The sequence below is a fragment of the Patiria miniata genome, unplaced genomic scaffold, assembly GCF_015706575.1.
Source record: "Patiria miniata isolate m_02_andy unplaced genomic scaffold, ASM1570657v1 HiC_scaffold_20, whole genome shotgun sequence".
NCBI classification, from domain to species: Eukaryota; Metazoa; Echinodermata; class Asteroidea; order Valvatida; family Asterinidae; genus Patiria; species Patiria miniata.
In genome coordinates, this window is record NW_024037059.1 from 24,839,263 (window position 1) to 24,857,988 (window position 18,726).

General features: G+C 39.3%; 2 protein-coding genes and 1 long non-coding RNA gene across 3 annotated transcripts; all 3 read left to right on the forward strand.

The window, feature by feature from the left end:
• Nucleotides 1-3,692: 3,692 nt before the first annotated feature.
• On the forward strand, nt 3,693-4,181 carry LOC119727923. The gene is made up of 2 exons (XM_038200002.1): nt 3,693-3,764; nt 3,907-4,181. Exons 1-2 carry the CDS (start codon nt 3,722-3,724, stop codon nt 4,179-4,181), a joined length of 318 nt encoding a protein of 105 aa, XP_038055930.1. The 5' UTR covers nt 3,693-3,721.
• Nucleotides 4,182-5,129: 948 nt separating this feature from the next.
• On the forward strand, nt 5,130-9,873 carry LOC119727924 (tyrosine-protein kinase receptor Tie-1-like). The gene is made up of 9 exons (XM_038200004.1): nt 5,130-5,142; nt 5,592-5,749; nt 6,017-6,254; nt 6,405-6,512; nt 6,802-6,986; nt 7,302-7,415; nt 7,773-7,843; nt 7,976-8,016; nt 9,773-9,873. The coding sequence occupies exons 1-9, from the start codon at nt 5,130-5,132 to the stop codon at nt 9,871-9,873; spliced, it is 1,029 nt and encodes a 342-aa protein (XP_038055932.1).
• Nucleotides 9,874-10,301: 428 nt separating this feature from the next.
• On the forward strand, nt 10,302-11,475 carry LOC119727160. Its single transcript, XR_005270908.1, has 2 exons — nt 10,302-10,401; nt 10,650-11,475. It is a non-coding gene; the product is annotated as an uncharacterized LOC119727160 (long non-coding RNA).
• Nucleotides 11,476-18,726: the final 7,251 nt, after the last annotated feature.

Below are 18,726 nucleotides of genomic sequence, written 5' to 3' on the forward strand. Positions count from 1 at the left end.
TGGTCACAATAACTTGCTAAACAATAATGCTGTATCTGAAATCACAGTGATATCACTAAACGTTGTGGGAAAACCGGCTACACAGAGCTCAACCGCCGACTCTGAAGTGGCAGGGTTAGCTGTGGATGGCGATCTCAACACATACATGCAAACTGGTAAGTAATTTAAGAGCACATTTAAATTTAAAAGAAGGAAGAAAAGTATGTCGATACATGTAATTGATGATTGTTGTAGGTATGGAGCACTAAGTAACCAAAGCAACACTGTACAAAATAATTCTGTAACTTTACATCAAAAGTTATGGCAGAAGCGTCGCCCTACACTTTTAGATTTACTCAAAGTGTTGTAAACTGATTTTAGAGAATAGTTGGGGGAAAAAACAGAAAATTATCTTACATTAAATCTGTTCAGTTTCATCTGTAAGTTGGTATTTCAACAGGAAACATCACTTGCATTTTCAACTCTGTTAATTGGCTTTCCAACCAGCTAATGTAAATATACCGTCAGGCTTTCAGGCTCGATCATTAACGGTTACTGCTATCCTTGCTCAGATTTCCTGTAGTTTTAACAGTATTGCAACAGATAACGCAATGAAACAGATGATGCATGTTCTGAGAATATAATGTAAAACAGGGGATTTACAAAGGACGGATCAAAGGATCCGATGGAAGACAAGGGTAGGATGAGGAGGAATCGATACATTCTGTCTGATGGCAGTGGAGTTGAGACAAAGAGTGACGGGGAAGGGGTATTCAACAGATTGACCTATGGTTAACACCTCGACTGATATACAGGCACTGCGATTGTGACAGCACATTAATCAGATTATGATACAACTTTTGTTATATTCGATACTAGCTTCGCATGCATGAATTCGACGTGCACATAAATCACAGCTAAAGGTTGTGGGGTGGGGCCAAAAGTGAGGGTTGGGAATTGGCTACGCCCTAACCAATGTTAGGATTATTTTAAAGACCATTTTATAGCTTCTTATTTACGCATAATGAGTCCCAAAATGCATCACGACAGCACAGAGGCGGCAGAACGGGGGGAAGGGGGGGGGGGCTGACCAGCAAAAGTGCACCTCTCGCAGCTATAATGTGCCCCCTCGAGATGAAAACAAAACTGCCCCTCACACGCCCTCGTATGAAAGCATCGCGCTACAAAAAAGTGTCTCCTCTCTGATAATGCAAAACTGCCGCTCAGAAGTACAAGTTCCCCTCTCGCAATTACAGGATTGTGCACCTTCTCGACATGGAAATATACCCCACGAAAGTATAAATACCCCTCTCATGAAATTGTGCCTCTGTCGAGATGGAAGATTGGCCATCAAAAACAACAGTGGCCCCCTCTCGCGAAAAAATAAATAATGGTCTCTCTACATAACTATAGTTATATTATGCCCCCCCCCCCGTTTGAAAAGCGTTCCGCCGCTCCTGCGACCACAATTACATTGTATTAGCAGACTACAATGGTCTACATCAAAATGATCTGTTCAAAATGAAATAAACATGAACATTTACAGAACCCGTTAATCTGCAGTGCTAGTTACAACAAAATGTTCTATATTAACAGATTCTTTCAGAAAAAGCAGTTTGAAAACTGAAATTTCAACATCAAAACTGCTGTAAAAATGAATTACAGGGCAGATATGTGAATTTTTTGGGTTAAATTTCAGATTTATTGATTACAGTGTTCTATAAATTTTTGTTAGCAAGTTGAATCAGAATGGAGCTTCGATTAGTTACATGTGCTTCAACGCTCTAACGAATCACAAATTGTGTTCAACTAGCCTATAGTTGAGAAGAATAAAAACTATGACATGACGTGACTTGAAAAATCGATAGGGCGACACTACACCAGTGCGACATGCAAATTATGAACACATTTAACATTTGGGTCTTATCTGATACATCCACAGCTTTTAGCACAGCGGAAGAAATGACAGATCCGTGGTGGAGATTGGACTTGGAAACTGTCTACTGCTTGAGAAGTATCACCATCTTAAACAGACAAGACAATTTCTGTTACATTCCTGAACGAAGAAACTGTGGTAATGTTTTACAAGCATTACATTCCCTGTGTGGACTTCCGAATTAAAGATGTCCACATAAACCTGTTTGCAGATACGTTGTGAGGACTTGCCCACGTCCACACTGGGTTTCCCTCCCTGGAAAAAAGATTTAGAGGCATTTGGGTCAGGTTTATTCGTTGCAAAATGAAGAGAAACACCCAAGGGAATTCTAGAAAAAAATTGGGTTGAAAGAGTTTCACATTGTGAGTACAATAAGTTTTTGACAGTTTTTTCCTAACTACACGAAAAAAAAAAGAACGAATGTCCACACTATGGATGTAACGTAAACATGTATGCCTTCGTGTGTATGTGATCGGGCTTTTCAACAGAAACATTAACAAAAGCAAACAGTCATAGTATTTCATTATTATAATATTCCTTTGAATACCCCACCGATGACATAAATTCGTATGGAAGTAGGGGTTCGATGTGTTCAACGCTGAAACAAAAAAAAATGCTTCCTCCAATAAAGTCCCCCGACGATTATTCAGTCCGTGTTATTGCCTTAACCACCCCAACTCCAAATCTGTTTTTTCTCTAGAAAACAGTTTCATTTTTGAACAGTACGTCAGTCATCTCCCGCCCGTGTTCATATCATGTGGATCACATTAAGTTGAAGGCCACTATTTAAGCTTAAACGATTGTGCATACATATTTTTTCCCTTCAAATTTGGGTATAGGCCCACTATAAGATATTTGCCTCATGTTGAATATAAAAAAGGAAGAGCTTGTTGAGACATTTTTTTGTATCTCTAATTGAACAATGTTAAATTAATTTGCTTCCAAACTTGCAGGTTACCGTATAATAGGTGCTATAGTAAGAGCAGGGTTGAATCCAGATCATGTATCAAACAGAGTGATAGGCACAATCACTGAAGAGCAAGCCATCGATACAACGAGACCCATTGAGATAATAGCGGACCCAGTGGTCACCGCCCGTTACGTCAGCGTGGATCTCCGTGGTACCGATAAAATCCTTCACATGCGTGAAGTCATGGTTGGAGAGTACTTGTATACTGAAGGAGGAGGTGAGTGTAGACATTGAATAGCATCTGTTGATTATCGGCTACCTTTTAGTTTTCTTTCGCCATACGCCATTCACGTATTCACATCATTTGAAATATTCAGTCTACAGCATCCAAAGTTGATGAGGACCTGATATTTGTCTCGGTTTACGTGATATCATAGACCGCGCGATCGTTTCAAAAGTTAACATAAAAGAAAATGTGATTTCGATAAAGAAATTGGAACAAAGTACATTTTGAAGGTATCAAATAATCCGTATACATATTATCCACTATCGGAACTGTAGAAGACCCTTAACGGTATGACAGGGCAAAATATTGCAAATACTTTGTGTTTCAAATAGACGGGGAGGTGGATTTTACTCTCGTTACTAATCCTGCTCTACTCGGCCAAACTGGAGACGACCATGCAACCATTGCAGCTTACAAAGGTCCCAACGATATCTCCGCTGATGTCTCATTCGGTCGACAAGTGACAACAGGAGGGAGTAATGACCTTCCGTCAGGGTCCAATCAGCTCCAAGATCCACTCCTAGGATGTCAGGTCAGACAGCTAAACCTACCCGAAGAGGGTGGGATCAGCAGAACGGGTGTCTTCTACTGCGAGGCGAGTAGAGCTGACATGACAAACACGAGGATACAGACCATCATTCTGCCTAAAGATGGTAAGTCTGGTTGCTCGTATAAAAAAAAAAGCCTTTAAGCAGACATCTTAAATGCAACAGATTCCTAGGAAATTATCGTTGCTTCTCATTCCGAGACTGAGATTTACAATCCACTGTCGATTTTTCGCCCTTGCCTTTACAGGAAGTGTAGTCCATATACGTCCAGTTAAGCGAACTCAGATAGCAAATGTCGGAGACTCAGTTCGACTGGAGATGCAACATGTGAATGCACCAAACAAAAACTATAGATGGCGGCATAATGGAAGAGACATCCTCACCTCTTGGAATGACCAGCTCAGTGTGTCTATTGATGATGTTGCTGTGAGTGATGGAGGAGTCTACAGCTGCTTTGCGTCTGACCAGGAGAATCGACAACTGCATGGCATTATGAGACTTATTGTTCGAGGTAAAACATAACAAGTAAGCCTGTGCAATGATCAGAAGCTTTTTGAAATGATTTTGTACAAGTTTAACCTTTGGAAGTTTTATTTGAATTTACCAAGGTTGTTCTGAGGGTATGTGGCGTCCACCGTCATGCCTTAACACCTGTCCTCGATGCTACAATGGAGGTATATGTGATGACAAGACGGGAACGTGTATCTGCGCTCCAGGATTCAGTGGAGAATATTGCCAAAAAGGTATTGTTCATAAACAAGTACTATTAAAATAATTCCTTTCATTAATATCAGAGACTTATATTTTGTATCCTGGCTAATCTATGAATATAATTTAATGTGCCAGAAACAAAGGAGCAAAGCTTTTAACATACGCATGTTTCACGGTATTAACATGCTTTATAAAATGCAGTGAAATGATGAACAACCAACTACTACTGTGACGTTATTTTTTTGTCAGTTTTCGGCCGAAATGTTTTCGGTCAAAATGCTGGTCACAATTGCTCCGATACCAGCGATCCGTACGACAATGCTTGCCGGGGTCGTTTGTTTTGTCTTCGTGATCCTTACGGATGCTCGTGTGCTGCAGGATTCACAGGACCAGACTGCACGCAAGGTGAACAAAATAGAGTTCTTTTTATTTATGGTGCTAAATGTGGATTGGGCCTAAATAGAAATATTTATATATAATCCAAATCATTACACGGCGTTGTGTATATGCATACATAATGTTTGTCTCGTTAAGACCCAACACACTCTAATGTGTTCGGTCTTAAAATCAACACAAGAAGACACAAAATGTGCAGTACTTTTGCTCCAACTTTTTTTCTTTGTCAGATTGTCCTGAGGGGACGTTTGGAGCTGACTGTAAGCAGACGTGCCACTGTGCACCAGGGGACACCTGCAGTAAGGATACTGGAGAATGTAACAATGGTGTTTGCGCCTCGTCGTACCTCGGAATAAACTGTCAATGTTCAAGTACGGTACCACATGCAACAAAATGAACTAAATGCATTAAAAAAAAGATATGTATTTAAAGAAAGATATGCATTTAAAGAAAGATATGTACATTGCAAACTTAAAATCCTCAAATCCGCTCCTGTTTTATTACTCTTGGAATAACAGGGGCCAATGTGAGATTCTTGGATACGTTTAATGTATACATTACAGTACGTGTTCAAAGCTTGTATCTGGAGAATCCTGCATAGTGTTTATGCAACGCCAGTTGGATAGCGCCCTCATACGTCCTGTTACTTTATCCCATGGGCCAAGCCGGCCATCTTTCACCTCTTGTGTTACTGTCTCATTAAAGTCGTTCCTCTCGTTCGATCAGTCTTATGTTTGCCCGTGATTCAATTGTGTGGCGTCTCCGATGATTATCTACTTAGTGGCGCAACTTATAATAACCACAAATTTGTTAATCTGTTCCAAGCCGGTGCAACCGATGCACCGAACAATGGACATGTAAACGTAGCAGCCATCATTCTCGGGGTACTGTTAGCTATTGCTGTAATTGTCATCATCATCGGCTGCGTGGTGTGGAGGAAACGAAACAGCGACAGTGCTCCGAAGCTTGACGATCAACTAATCGTAAGTGTTGTTTTATTAAAAAAAAACCAAAACAAATTAGAGAAATCTCCAAAGTAGCCATCAACACTCTGAAAAAGGGCAAATGTAGTTATTTTGGAAAAGGGAAAAGATAAAGAGAGCTCTTATAAAAAACTAAAAGAAAACTAACTTTCGAAAGATAGGCAGTCGAATTAACTCATATTCTTTGGTGTGGAATGTTAACACGAATGTCTCGCTTCACTTGTTATGTGGTATTTAATTGTTTTCTGTTTATCCTGGGCATAACAGGAGATTTCTAATGTCAGAGATCCGAGCACGCATGGTATTGAGTCACCAATCATAGAAGACATTGAAAGGGACATCAACGAAGACATTGGCTTACCAGCATGGGCTAAGGGACTGGAAATCCAATGGCAGAATCTCACTATTGAGGATAAGGTCCTTGGCAAGGGAATATTTGGGGAAGTGAGAGCAGGCAGTCTCGAAATCAGAGAAATGTCCAAAGTAGCCATCAAAACTGTCAAAGGTAAAACAAAAATATACTCGCTTTTGATCTCAGGCCGACAACACCTTCAACCTTTTTGGTTGAAATCGTTAATTATCTTGATCTCGTCATTTTTGATTTGTGGAACATGTTTCATTGAAATGCAAATTTCTATTCGTTTTCTCCTTACAGGTGCGACAACGACTGCTTCCGAAGACTTCCTGGTCGAGTTCAAGACAATGTCTCAAATCAAGCCACACCCGAACGTAGTTGGTCTGATTGGCGCGTGTATACACAAAGGTACCATTATAATCAATCATTCTCTGGATGATAAAACTGTGAGTACATTTCATAATAAATTATTGAAGTTCAGGAGGGGAAATCCTTCGGGCCTTCTTTTCCAAAGGATAAAGGAAGTTTTTGGACTATACTCCTATCATAGGAATAATTGGAGCCTATTGGCAAACCACTTATTAAGAACGATATTTAGTAATCCAGGCCTAACTCACCGCACATTTCTTGCACGCAGGGAAATGTACGCGTCCTCAAATGTTTAAAGTCTGGCCAGTGATTTCATTTTTTATTCCAGCCGTGTTGTACATTGCTCTTGAATATCTCCCCAACGGCAACCTGCGTGACTACCTGAGGAGTACTCGCCCCCAGCAGCAGGTGGCAATGAAGTCGGATGATGGTGTATCACCTCTGACTTCCTCCAACTTACTGACATTCGGCATAGATATAGCCAGAGGAATGGATCACCTCTCTGACACTGGGGTATGGACTTGCAACTGAATCTAAATATGCCACTATTTAGATTATTTGTTTGGGGGTTCATACCAAATTCTTTTAGTATATTCTTGCAGGTTGAAAATGTCATAGGCTTTATGAACCGAGTGGCTACGTGTCCCACACAAATGTTTGGTGTTACATGAATGGAAATCCCAACGTATAGTGTTCTTGAGCAGGATACATTACTTTATCTTCCCTTTTCCACCAAGAAGTATAAGTGGGACCCAGCCATGTGAGGGTTCATATTGTAAATGGCGAATGACTGATTATTATCTTCAAGATAATTTTTTTCTAACATAGATAATTCACCGTGACTTGGCTGCGAGGAACATACTTCTCGGGGAGGACTTGACTGCCAAGATTTCTGATTTCGGACTATCACGGGGAGAAGACATCTACTTTCAGAAATCGAAGGTAAAGTTGTCGCTTTTTCCCAGTACTTATAATGCTGTCAGTAGAATATTAATGAAGTGCACAGGTGCAGAATTGAAACAGTGGTAATGTGTACATTGAACTTGTTGTGAAATTCATTCTTTAAACACAGTTTCCAATAGCGCTCGAAAAGCACCAAACGTAACAATAAATACTGCACAAGTGGAGTAGATAGTATTACCTTATCATGGAAACACTTTATGTATAATTTGTGACGACATCTGAGTCTCAGTGTCTGTTTATTTCTATGAATTTATACATTTTTCGAATAAGTGCATCGTGTTAATTGACCACCTTCTTTTCCCCCCCCAAATTTTATTTGTAACTATGCTGCCTAAGAACCGCGTTCCTTTCCGCTGGTTGGCCATCGAGTCTTTGACCCGTCGGATGTACAAGTCTAAGAGTGATGTGTAAGTACAATCATCAAAGCAATTACCACTTTAAGATCATTAGAAATCCCAGGGCGTTTTGTTAATTTCCCTTCCAAGTTAGAATTATGAGTCGTTTTTCATGCCTGATTTGTTGTGTCGATTTTTTGCCAGGTGGTCATTTGGGATCGTGCTGTGGGAGATAGCAACATTCGGTAAGTAACTCACTTTTTATCAGGTGATGGTGACCTTTTTATGAAATTCTGCATGTACCGCTCTCCAGATCTAGGATACGAAAGCCCAATAAAAATAAACTAAATAACACTTAATGAAATGTATGGATCACTCTATGTTCATTCTATTTAGGAATTGTGAGCTGTACATGTCACTTACAAAAGAACCACAGGGAATAAAGCAGAAAGCTGAATCCCATTTAGTGAAAATGCAAATCATAAGTGCAATGGAAAATCACTGAAGCCATTTTCTGCTTGGCAAATTCAAATTTTCACCGCTGCCGCCCCACCTTCCACTCAAAAAAGCTATTATTATCAGCATCACCCGGGGGCATAGGAGTTCTTAAGGTTTACATTTGTAACAAGTAGCCAAGAACAGAGGTGAAAGATAAGAAAGATTAAAGTTAATGAATTAAGTTGCCATGAGTATGCGATGAAAAGAAGATAAAAGGAGATGACAGATTGACTAAAATATTATGAATAAAGCTCACGACAATAATTACTTGAATTATACCGTTTGGGTAGTTGACAAGGCAAAAAGTCAACAGGTCTTTAACCAAATGAAATTGTCATCTGATATTTTCTAACTATATCGAGATGAAAGTAAACAAATGACATTTGATTATTAACAAAGGTCAATAATTCAAATTAGGTTTTGCCCTTCATTTAAATACTGTATACTCAGTGTGTTACCTCCCGAGTGAAAGATGGAAAAATTATTCGGGTGGGACTTGAACCCACGACCTCCTGCTTTCTAGAGCAGATGTCTTACCACTCGACACTCGAGTGGTAACCTGTATCGATTTGTGTATTATTTTATCAACTGTTTTAGGGTTAAATTATAAGATCTGTTTATTAAAAAGACTGAAAAAATTGCCAAAAAAAAAATAGATGAGAAATCAGTTGGAAATGGGTAAAAAAGAATTTTACTTACGACCTATATTTTCGTTCCAAGCTTGCCTTGTTGGATCATGTCCGTTTTCACATCGCGTACTTGCGTGAGAACGAAAATGATAACGACGCGGAGGTTAACCTACGTACATCCGATGGATTCTTGATTTATTAAGGCTCGTTTGGATCACCTTTTAATGGGTAAAAAAATCCTTCAGTTTATTCAAAACAATTATCCGTCTCAAAAGACATTTGATTCGCCTGTTTTAGTTTAAGTTTTTACCCAGTGACCGTCACAGAATTATTTCATAAAGTTTCATGCTTAAACGATGATCGAGTTCCTCGCGGGCTAGTTAAGAGTCTGTGTCAGTAGCCCGACTGACTAGTGAAAAAAATAAAATAGAACCATTGAGCGATTTAAAGCTTATTAATTGGACTTTCATATCCTAGACCGGGAAAACGCTACATGCAAAAAAAAAAAAAAAAAATAAGGGCAGCATTTGGGTTTTTTTTTCTCCACCCTGTATTTCAGATCGTTATATTCCAGCAGGAGGGAATGTGTTTTGGAAGCAATATATATAACTTGGCTGTGTGATAATTTTGCGATAGGTTATTATTTGGAAGTAGTTGGTATAAAAAACGTGGTACAGTGTGGAAATCTTCATTTTTAATGTGACCATATATTTCCAATTAAGTCACATTTTCAATTCTATAAAATATGTCTATACTCACCACAGTCTCATTCGAATTCACGGCAACTTTGAGGTTCTAATACTGGTATGTTGTATGGACAATTAAAGATGTTATTATTTGAAGGATGAATTGTTATTTTAATTGGTTATTGCAGGAGCGACGCCCTATCCAGGAATTCAGAGCAAGTTGTTGGCCAAACGATTGCAGGAAGGCTACCGAATGCCCAAGCCGGAAAACTGCGCCGATGAAATGTAACTATAAGCATTTTTTTCTTCAAATATACTGCCCCCTATTTAAAACAGAGTGTTTGGTAAGCAATTAGTCCAAATAACTTTTTCAAAGCAGGACTACAGGAGGGGTTCATGTGTTTAAAATCACAATTTCAGATCACGTAAATCTCACACTGCAGCGGAACAAAAATAACACCAAGGCAAGTTTTGGCGTGGACAAAGAATGTATTAGTTTTAGCTTTACTGACATCAATGCTGTGCAAACTGGACGTGTCGGTAATCGAAGTTTTGAAAAAAAACTGTGCTGGCTTTACAAGGAGTAATCTTTAAAATAATTAAAGTAAAAAGAAGTGTGCTTCAAAGTGGCAAGAAATATTACACTCTTGCCACAGCATCTCCACAAAACCTTCAGTGCATTGGCTTGATTGCGTTTTTACTTTTTTTCAGTTACGATCTCATGATGAAGTGTTGGCAAGCACACCCAAGCCAACGCCCTAGTTTTGCAGAAATCACTGCGGCGCTAGAGAAAATGAACGACCCATCAGATGAGACCGTAAGTGCGAACCGTGTTTTTCATTTTCAAGTTTCCGCTCATTTTTGTTTATCACAAACTTTCATTTAAATGGAAACCTTTTTCATAACAATTTTACGAGGTTATTCAGGTCATTCACAAAAGTGTGTTTAAATTGTCTCAAGAAATATATTATTCAAATATCAAATTTGAAATCCATTCTAAGAGGTTTTTGTCATTATTTGTAGTTTGAATTAAACATAGAAATCCACATTTGGTTAATTTTCCAGATGTACTTGATACCTTATGTCGACGTGAATCACGTGATCAAACCAGAGTTTGACGATAACTAGAAAGACGGTACAATACTGAAGGCGAAACGTCTTAAAGAGAATAATGCCTTTCGATATACCTTGGAGGTGCGATTAATATATTTTTTTTTTTGGGGGGGGCCTTGCGTTTGACCTAGTTTAAAAGCTATGTGTAATTGACACAACTGTTGCACACTACATACATTCAATGTTTCGAATATTAAAGTATGTGCTGAAATACCTGAAAACAACATTTAGTGCATTTATTATCTTCTTTTTTTTACTGTCGTTTGATAAAAACAGTAGCCCAGATAGCTCACATATTACATTAATGTCTATAAAATTAAAGCACGTTGCTTGGAGATTTTATGCAATGTTTAAGCTGTATAAACATGCATTGCTTATAGATGGCACCGCTGTTGGACGCAGTAAACGATTTATGAAATGTAACCATGATACGAATTCTGTATAATGCTACTTTATTGCCATGAGACAATTGTGCTTACACGTTTAATTAATAATATACGTGTATATTTTGTACACGTATTTTTTTGTAAATGTTCTATTACTTTAAATTGGTACGATTTAGGATTTGATTTAGATAGATAGGCCATGATATTTAGATACATCTGATATAACTTGTTAGCTATGATCCGTTTATTATTCTTGAGTGTTGAATCTTATCATGGATCGGATCCTATCAAAGGAATCTTTTCTGCTTACGATAAACGTGTATGTATACTCGGATAAACATATCTCACGTATCGATCATGAATTTAGATTAAAAATATTAATCAGTGTTGAACTATTGTGAATAATTTTATGTTACATTTATGTGAAAAATTAGGCAGTCATTAGAAGTTATATACGCAGTTACAGCTTTATAATCACGATAACTGTTCTACATGTTCGTTATCCTTTTAATGAAGTATTATGAATTCAGGGGGGGGGTATGGGGGGGGGGGGGGCTGGGCTGGTACCCATCTTCCAAATGGGGGCGCTCTTCAAAACTGACCATTGCTATGCATACTATATGTTATATTATATGGACAATTTCACGGCGCATTGTAATGGTTGTTGAGTGGGTTTTCTTTGGTGGGATTGATGTCAGAAGAACTCTATAAACATGCACTTCAAATCATTGCTGACAAAAACAAATGTCAAAAAAAATCCGCCGGGGGGGAGGGGGGGGTAAGCAAAGTGCCCCCCTGCCCCCCGCCCCTGCCCCCCCCCCCCCCTGCTGGATACGCCACTGTAGGGATTTTTAAATTACGTAAAATATTGTGCATTTATTAGAAGTCGTAGCAGTTTTATAGGACTTGAGTCGCTAGTTCCTTGACTCGACTTGACTTTATTTCCGAAAAAAATGCCTATTTAAAAAATAATTCGTGTGTTTTGGGTTAAATTTTTGTTTCAAGTGAAAAACGTTTAAGTATGCCAAAGAACCTTAAACATATTTAAATGTAACTGTACTTTCAATTTGTTGTTGCAAATTATGACAATTACTGAGTCCTTCCCTATTTCCCGCGACAGCACATCACTTACGTATCGGTCACTTGTAATTGTGTCCATGTACATGCACATCTATTTCGTTAATGTAAACCGGACTCGGACTTGGACTTGCGAAAAATTTCGTGTGACTCGGACTCGAACCAAATAACTCGAGACTCGGACTCGGACTCGACTCAAGTGACTCGGACTCGGGCTCGACTATTATTTACACAGTTAATACTGAGCTTACTAATTCTGATGTTTGCAAATGTGTAGTTTAGATTTGTTAGCTTGTTTAAGCAGATACTCAACAATTGATGGAAGCAATGTGTCCATTTATTAATTTAAAATTGTATGATCATCTGAAGCCATTAGATAAAAAAATCATAAGGTAGGACCCATTTCCTTTATAGCAATGGCATAGCCAGCAGGTTTAAAGAGTGCCCTTTCGTTCTCAAGTGCCATTTTCTTCACCAGCGGTTACCCCCTATTTTGTAAAGAGTGCTCTCTTTGGACGACTGCCCTTTTTGGAATTTCGCGCAAACGTCGGCAGTTGTGCAGCTCTGAAAGCGCTACCTACTGTCTATTAAAGTGCCCATGATCGTCCGGTTTGGCTGTTTGCTGATGATTTCGGGACAAAAGTCAGAGAACTGGTATCAGTAAAAGACCTAGAAAATGACCTAGCAAAGAACTCAAAAAAAATAAACACCTGAAAGTTGCCGATAATTTACACTACTGCGCAATTTCGCGCATGCGTGTTGAAGCAAAATTTCCCCATCGGAAAAGTTAGTACACCGGATATTGTGAGACCGTTACACCGCTACCGCAACCGTTTGCCTAATAGTCAGATTTGTCAGAGATTACACAAGAATGTAAAAGCCAGAGTCCATCATTTGCAGCTATCCAAAAAGTGACTGCCGTAATTATTGTTGAAAAACATACTTGGTTGAAAGATAGTAAGGGGACTAAACTCCCTGTGAAATTATTCTTTCTGGCAAGCCGCCATTTTGAAGAATTCAACGAAAAAAGGCCTTTCCAACGGTGCTTCTTAAGGCGCACCGTAGGAAATTTAAATTAGAAGTTCGTTTTGTTATTCGGCGAAGCGCGCGCGGTTGCTATAATTCGTCGGATCGGTGCGCGACATGGCGTAGCTGCAATCGGCTCAGTGAGAACGTGTATCGGACGCTGAAGTTAGGCCAATTCAAAACATAATTCAGCAACTTTTGATTTGAAATCGAGATCATAGAATGCTGTTTTTCTCGGAATATACAGCTGAAGCTGAGCTGAAACTTCATCAGGTTAGTTGTTCAGTACACTTCTTTAATTTTTGAGCACTTTTGTTGCTTCAAACGAACAAAATGATGGACTATACCTTTAATACCATAAGCTCCTCTGTCGACCGCAATGTTTTATCATGCTTGACCATCGCATCATTTTGCCTCGGTAAAGTCGTCTTAATAGGTTCAAGTATTTAAAGCCAAACTGTCCCCAACATGTTTACGTACACCAGCAACAAACTCCTGCAAGCGAGGGCATAGAGGGCGCTCTTTGGTCAGTAACTTTTGTCGAGAAGGAAAACAATGCAGGCCTCAACAAACTGAATGGGATAACTCTGCAAACAGTTTAATTTAACAAGTTGAAAATATTAACCCCCAAAAAGCAATCTTTGGGGGAAATGAACAACAAGCTTTATTCTGAGGGTCTTTTTTGCTTCAAATCCATCACGAGAAAGCTCACAATCTAAAGCTACTCCAACAAGTCTGTCATTTTGGCAGTGCACACATTTAAATTTATCCTCAAGAAGGGGGCGGAAAAAAACTGCTTTTTTGCATCAGAAGCCCACATTTGTGTAAATAGTTCGGGTATAGGAAGTGACACAAAGTTTCTCCTGTGCATCCTGCCTGGTAATTTATGTAACCAGACAACCTTCTGAGTTTTACATTCAGATTCCTCGTCTGGAGGAGGGGAGGGCGGGGGCGATATATTTTTTTTTACACAACTATCTGTGGTACTTTGTGCGCTTTCCTATGGAGCATGGTTTTTATAACCAGGCTTGAGTGGAGGCTACTATTTTTCAACTTGCTACGGCTTTCGGACTTTATTTCCCTTTTAAAAAAAATCCTCCAAAGCCTGAGCAAATTGCTGCTATACAAGTAGTATCCGACTGAAAAATAACGTTTCTAAGATAAAACTTTAAATTGTTGAGAAAAAAAAGCAAAGTCTGAAGGGGCAGGGCAAGGAATCGAACTCGGGACCTCTGATCAATGGCCAGCATCCGGTTCATACTTCACTCGAAAGCATGTGCGAAGCGAATTTCATGTCGTCAACAATGGTGGACGCGCTTCAAATATATTGTTGACGTCACGAATTTCGCTTCGCTTTCGCTTTCGCGTGAAGTATGAACCGGGCTTAAAACACTAGGCAACGGCGGTGCTCGACCAAATCCTGCAATTCATAAATTATATACTTTCACACATGTGGAGAGAGTATACGCGCGCGCGTAGGTAAACATTTACAGGATTGTAGAGCGCCGCTACTACAATCCTATAACCTTCGCTCGTACCTCCCCCCCCCCGCCCTGCAAACAGGACGCTGGGATACTCTTATGAATTCACGCTCTGATTGGTTGGATTTTGCGTGACCTCTGACCTGCGCGTCATCACGGTCATGACTCTGCAAGGTTTGAAACGGCCGTTAAGAATGATTCATTACTGTTTTATTCCAGTTCAGAGAGGTTTTTTTCGTTGAAAAACGTAATAATGTAGGAAATTCTTTAAAACTTACCTGTGTGTTGTAAATTTACAATTCCCGTCACTTGCTCAGGCTCCATTTCGAATCACGAACGGTCGGATTGCATTACGGCGACGCTCGAAATTGTGTCCGCATGAAACAGAAATCACATCCGGTATGGAACGTGTGCATTTCTATAGGAAGTTTTCGGATAGCGTTTGCGCACATTTTCTAACTGCGGTCTTGAACAGCTGCAGCCAGATGCTTTATACATAGGTCATAGGCCACTTCCTTTACAAGATTCTGTGAAGCTCATCAGGGGTGCAGACCAGTAAATCGGTCCGAAATTGCCTACGCCGGCCAAATCACGATTTGCATGCCCTCAAAATCTTCAGTATTTGAGCATGCTGTGGGCCATGAACTTGAGGGTTTGTAAAAAATATGGGTGGAAGCCGTGGACAGGACTGGGAGCTTGCTGTTCTGTGCAATTTGGATGTAATTTTAACCCTATAAAAGCGCTCTATTTTGCAATGGAGTGTAGGCATCGTTTTTCAAAATGGCGATGGGCTTCAGGACTATTTTCAGCTTTAATTTGATGTGTGTCTCGAACACAATTGGAGAGTTGTGAGTATTTTTCCCGAATTTCTTAAGTGGGAGCATTTACCATTGGGGTCTATGGAAGTTTATTTCCTGGTGTGCTACCTCAGAGTATCCCATCGTCCTGTTTGCAGGGCGGGGGGTACGAGCGAATCCTATAACCTTGATTCAAGTCACCTGAAAAATTGGTACCCTGTACCATTGTGTAAATAAAATATTCGCGGGCGGGGGGGGGGGGGGGGGGACAAGTCCCAGCCCGCTTTGTCTCTAATGTGCACCCTTTGGCCAAAACAGAACTCGAAAAGAAGCTTTAAGTATGAAGCTCAATGTTCTTTTCGACTGCACGCAAACTATGACCATAAGCATTTTCCTTCTTCCATTATTCCAAATGACTGATAGTCATTCACAAAATTAATTGGGAAGTTGAGCGCTATAAAAACAAATTTAGTTTGTATAAAGTCGATATCAGCTTTTCCGGTTCTTTCTACTTAAGTATTATCGACGGATTAGTTTTGATCGTTGTACGCATTCTCGAGGCCTCGTGATGAAATACCATCGCGTATTTACGCGGAAGTAAGTGTCTTTATTCACTCTGCAATAGGAAGTTAGTGTCTTTATTCACTCTGCAATAGTTATTAAGTTGATACATTGTATTGTCCTCTGCGGATCCAAGGGGGTGGTTGGAGTGGCTCCCCTCCCTCTTCCGACCAACTCCGATATTTTCCCATTCCAATCAACGTAACCAAAGCGAGGCTGAAAGGAAAAATAGTGTGATTCCTTTTGCCCCCCCCCCCCCCCTCAAAATATTATCAATCAGTACTGTTATTGGATACAGGGATCATGACTGAAATGAAGACATGCATGATAAAGGTTTATTGCCTGGCGTGCGAGGTCCCCAAATTGGGCATGTTATCAGACGTTGGACCGTGGCTCTGCACAAGACTGTCTGAACCTCAGACTACATCCTAGCCCATCCCTTTTTAAAATCGAAGCTCTGCTCACAAATCTCTGTGATTCATATACAAAACAAACCAGTTATATGTAGCCTGACATTGACATCCTTTGCGAAGAAATGCGACATTCAGAACTTATTTTACATGCCACAGATAAAAAATGATGTGTGTCGAATTGAAACTGTATAAGCCTCTTTAAATTGTATACATATATGCTTGGGTAACAGTCTCACAGAGCAACACTTATGCGCTGTGTTCGGGGAAGAACGTTTGAAGCTTCATTCGCCGATTTCAAACTTATCCATCGTTAAGAATTACGTTTCTGTTTTGTTTTTCGTAATAAGAGGACGCCGTTGGTCCAAAGGTGTCTTGGTGACAGTTTTGTTTTTGATGATACTAGTTTTACCCTATTAAATAGGGTAAAACTTCTGGGGCATCAAGTTTTAAAGGGGATAACAAAAGGGAGCAGATTTTTTTTTTTCCGTTCGAGGCCTCGTTCAAACGATATTTTCTATTGGAAAAAAGATTTTCATTGGTACATAATTAATTCAAACATCTCTGAAGGACGGTGAAAATGTATGTCCAATTCCAACTATGTGCGTGACAAGTTACTTTTTAAAGGGAAGATACAACACTTGCAAACATCAAAAAACGAAAAGATCACATTATCACGAAATATCTAGGGCAGGGGCAGGAATGACAATCTGAAGCATCCTGTAAAATCGTGGCTCCTAGTGTGCTGACATTGAAAAAACAAATTGTATATTTCCAACGCTGGTCGGCCGACCAGTGTTGGAGAAAACTGGCTTTCTTCCAAACTGCTCCTAATTTTCCAATTTTAGTTATTTTGTATTTTCTTTGCAATTGATTACACACCTTTGAAGGAGTACAAGCCTGCTAGACTGATCCTCTGACCTTACAATTCGCCAAAGTTTATAAATTGCTCTGTTTCATCTTATGGAGTAAGGGAACCAGACTACAAGAACATGATTGGTTTTCTTGGTTTTTCCAGCATTTTCAAGCCCAAAACGTGAAACAAGTCAGTGCAACAATATTTGCTATAACATACTAATCCTCCAAATCCATTTTATTTCTGAAAATTGCAGCAAAAGCAAATGATGTAATACATTCCCTTTAATATTATAAACTTGAACAAACTCAGTTATACGTGCAAATATTTATGTTGGCAGTCCCGGGGGAATTTCAATGTTTTTCCTTTATTTTTCATAGACTTCCGCAAATTTTTGTGTTATTACTTCCTTTTTAAGTCCCCGGACAACATAGAGTAAGTGGATACATACTCGCTCCGTGTTTAAATAATCCACTGCAGTTTTGCATACGTTTCCGAGAGTGCAACATAGGGAGTCAGTCTGCTCATCTGCTGCAGCCTGTGAAGGTAAGTCAAGTTGTCCTTGAAGAGCATGGAGATATTTAAGTATATGAAAAGGATCATTTGCATTTCATGCATTTTGTTCGTTTCCTATAATAAAACCACTCAAAATCGAAAGAGTAATGTTTAAAAACAAACCAGTTGAACTTTCAGCTTCGATAAAACAGCCACAAATCATGCGCAATCTTTTAATCACTAAACACGATTTCGTCCATCGCACTCCGTTTTTCTAAGATGAGCCAATCGACTGATCGTTGGAAATCACCTACATTTCTTGATTTTTTCTAAATGACAGCAAGGCAGATGGGTACCAGTGCGATCTTTAATTCAAGTAATTAAAAAAAAAATAATTCGATAGGTTTATTTTGGGGGTAACGCAAATGATCCTATATGCTTATTAGGAAGGGGTGATTTTTTTTAGGCAAGAAAATTCCACAAAATCTTACCAACTAATTTGTTACAGTTTTAGCCCAGTGGAATACCATACATTAAAAAACAGAGAAAAGATGTGCACATTTTTTTTAGGCTATAGTGCTTCCGAAAATATAGTCGCCGTTTTATATTTTCAATTATGGTACAATTCCTAAGTCAGCACCCGGGACATGATTCTCGCTTATTCATTCGGTTAGTGTGTGAGTTCCCAGTAGATGGGTAATTTTTGCAATCCTCCAGTTAAACAAAAAAATCAGGTGCTCTCCTGTGGTTAGCATAGTGCAACAAACGACGTCATATTGTACAAATATTGTACCAGCAAACCAACTCTTTGAAAATCTGCCAACTCATATTGAAATTAGGTTTGGGCACAATACAATCCTTGAAAGAGAGCAGTTTTTGCTGTTTATTTTTCAAACCATTTTTTTTTATTCTACAAATCTGCAGTCGGCTACTTACAAGT

What these genes read in the sequence shown, in the direction of transcription:
- LOC119727923 (XM_038200002.1), top strand. Translation starts at nt 3,722, where the DNA reads ATGACAAACACGAGGATACAGACCATCATTCTGCCTAAAGATG. An exon ending in CATCATTCTGCCTAAAGATG is followed by an intron (nt 3,765 to 3,906) that starts GTAAGTCTGGTT and finishes TTGCCTTTACAG; the next exon opens with GAAGTGTAGTCCATATACGT.
- LOC119727924 (XM_038200004.1), top strand. An exon ending in ATCACCTCTCTGACACTGGG is followed by an intron (nt 6,987 to 7,301) that starts GTATGGACTTGC and finishes TTTCTAACATAG; the next exon opens with ATAATTCACCGTGACTTGGC. An exon ending in TACAAGTCTAAGAGTGATGT is followed by an intron (nt 7,844 to 7,975) that starts GTAAGTACAATC and finishes ATTTTTTGCCAG; the next exon opens with GTGGTCATTTGGGATCGTGC.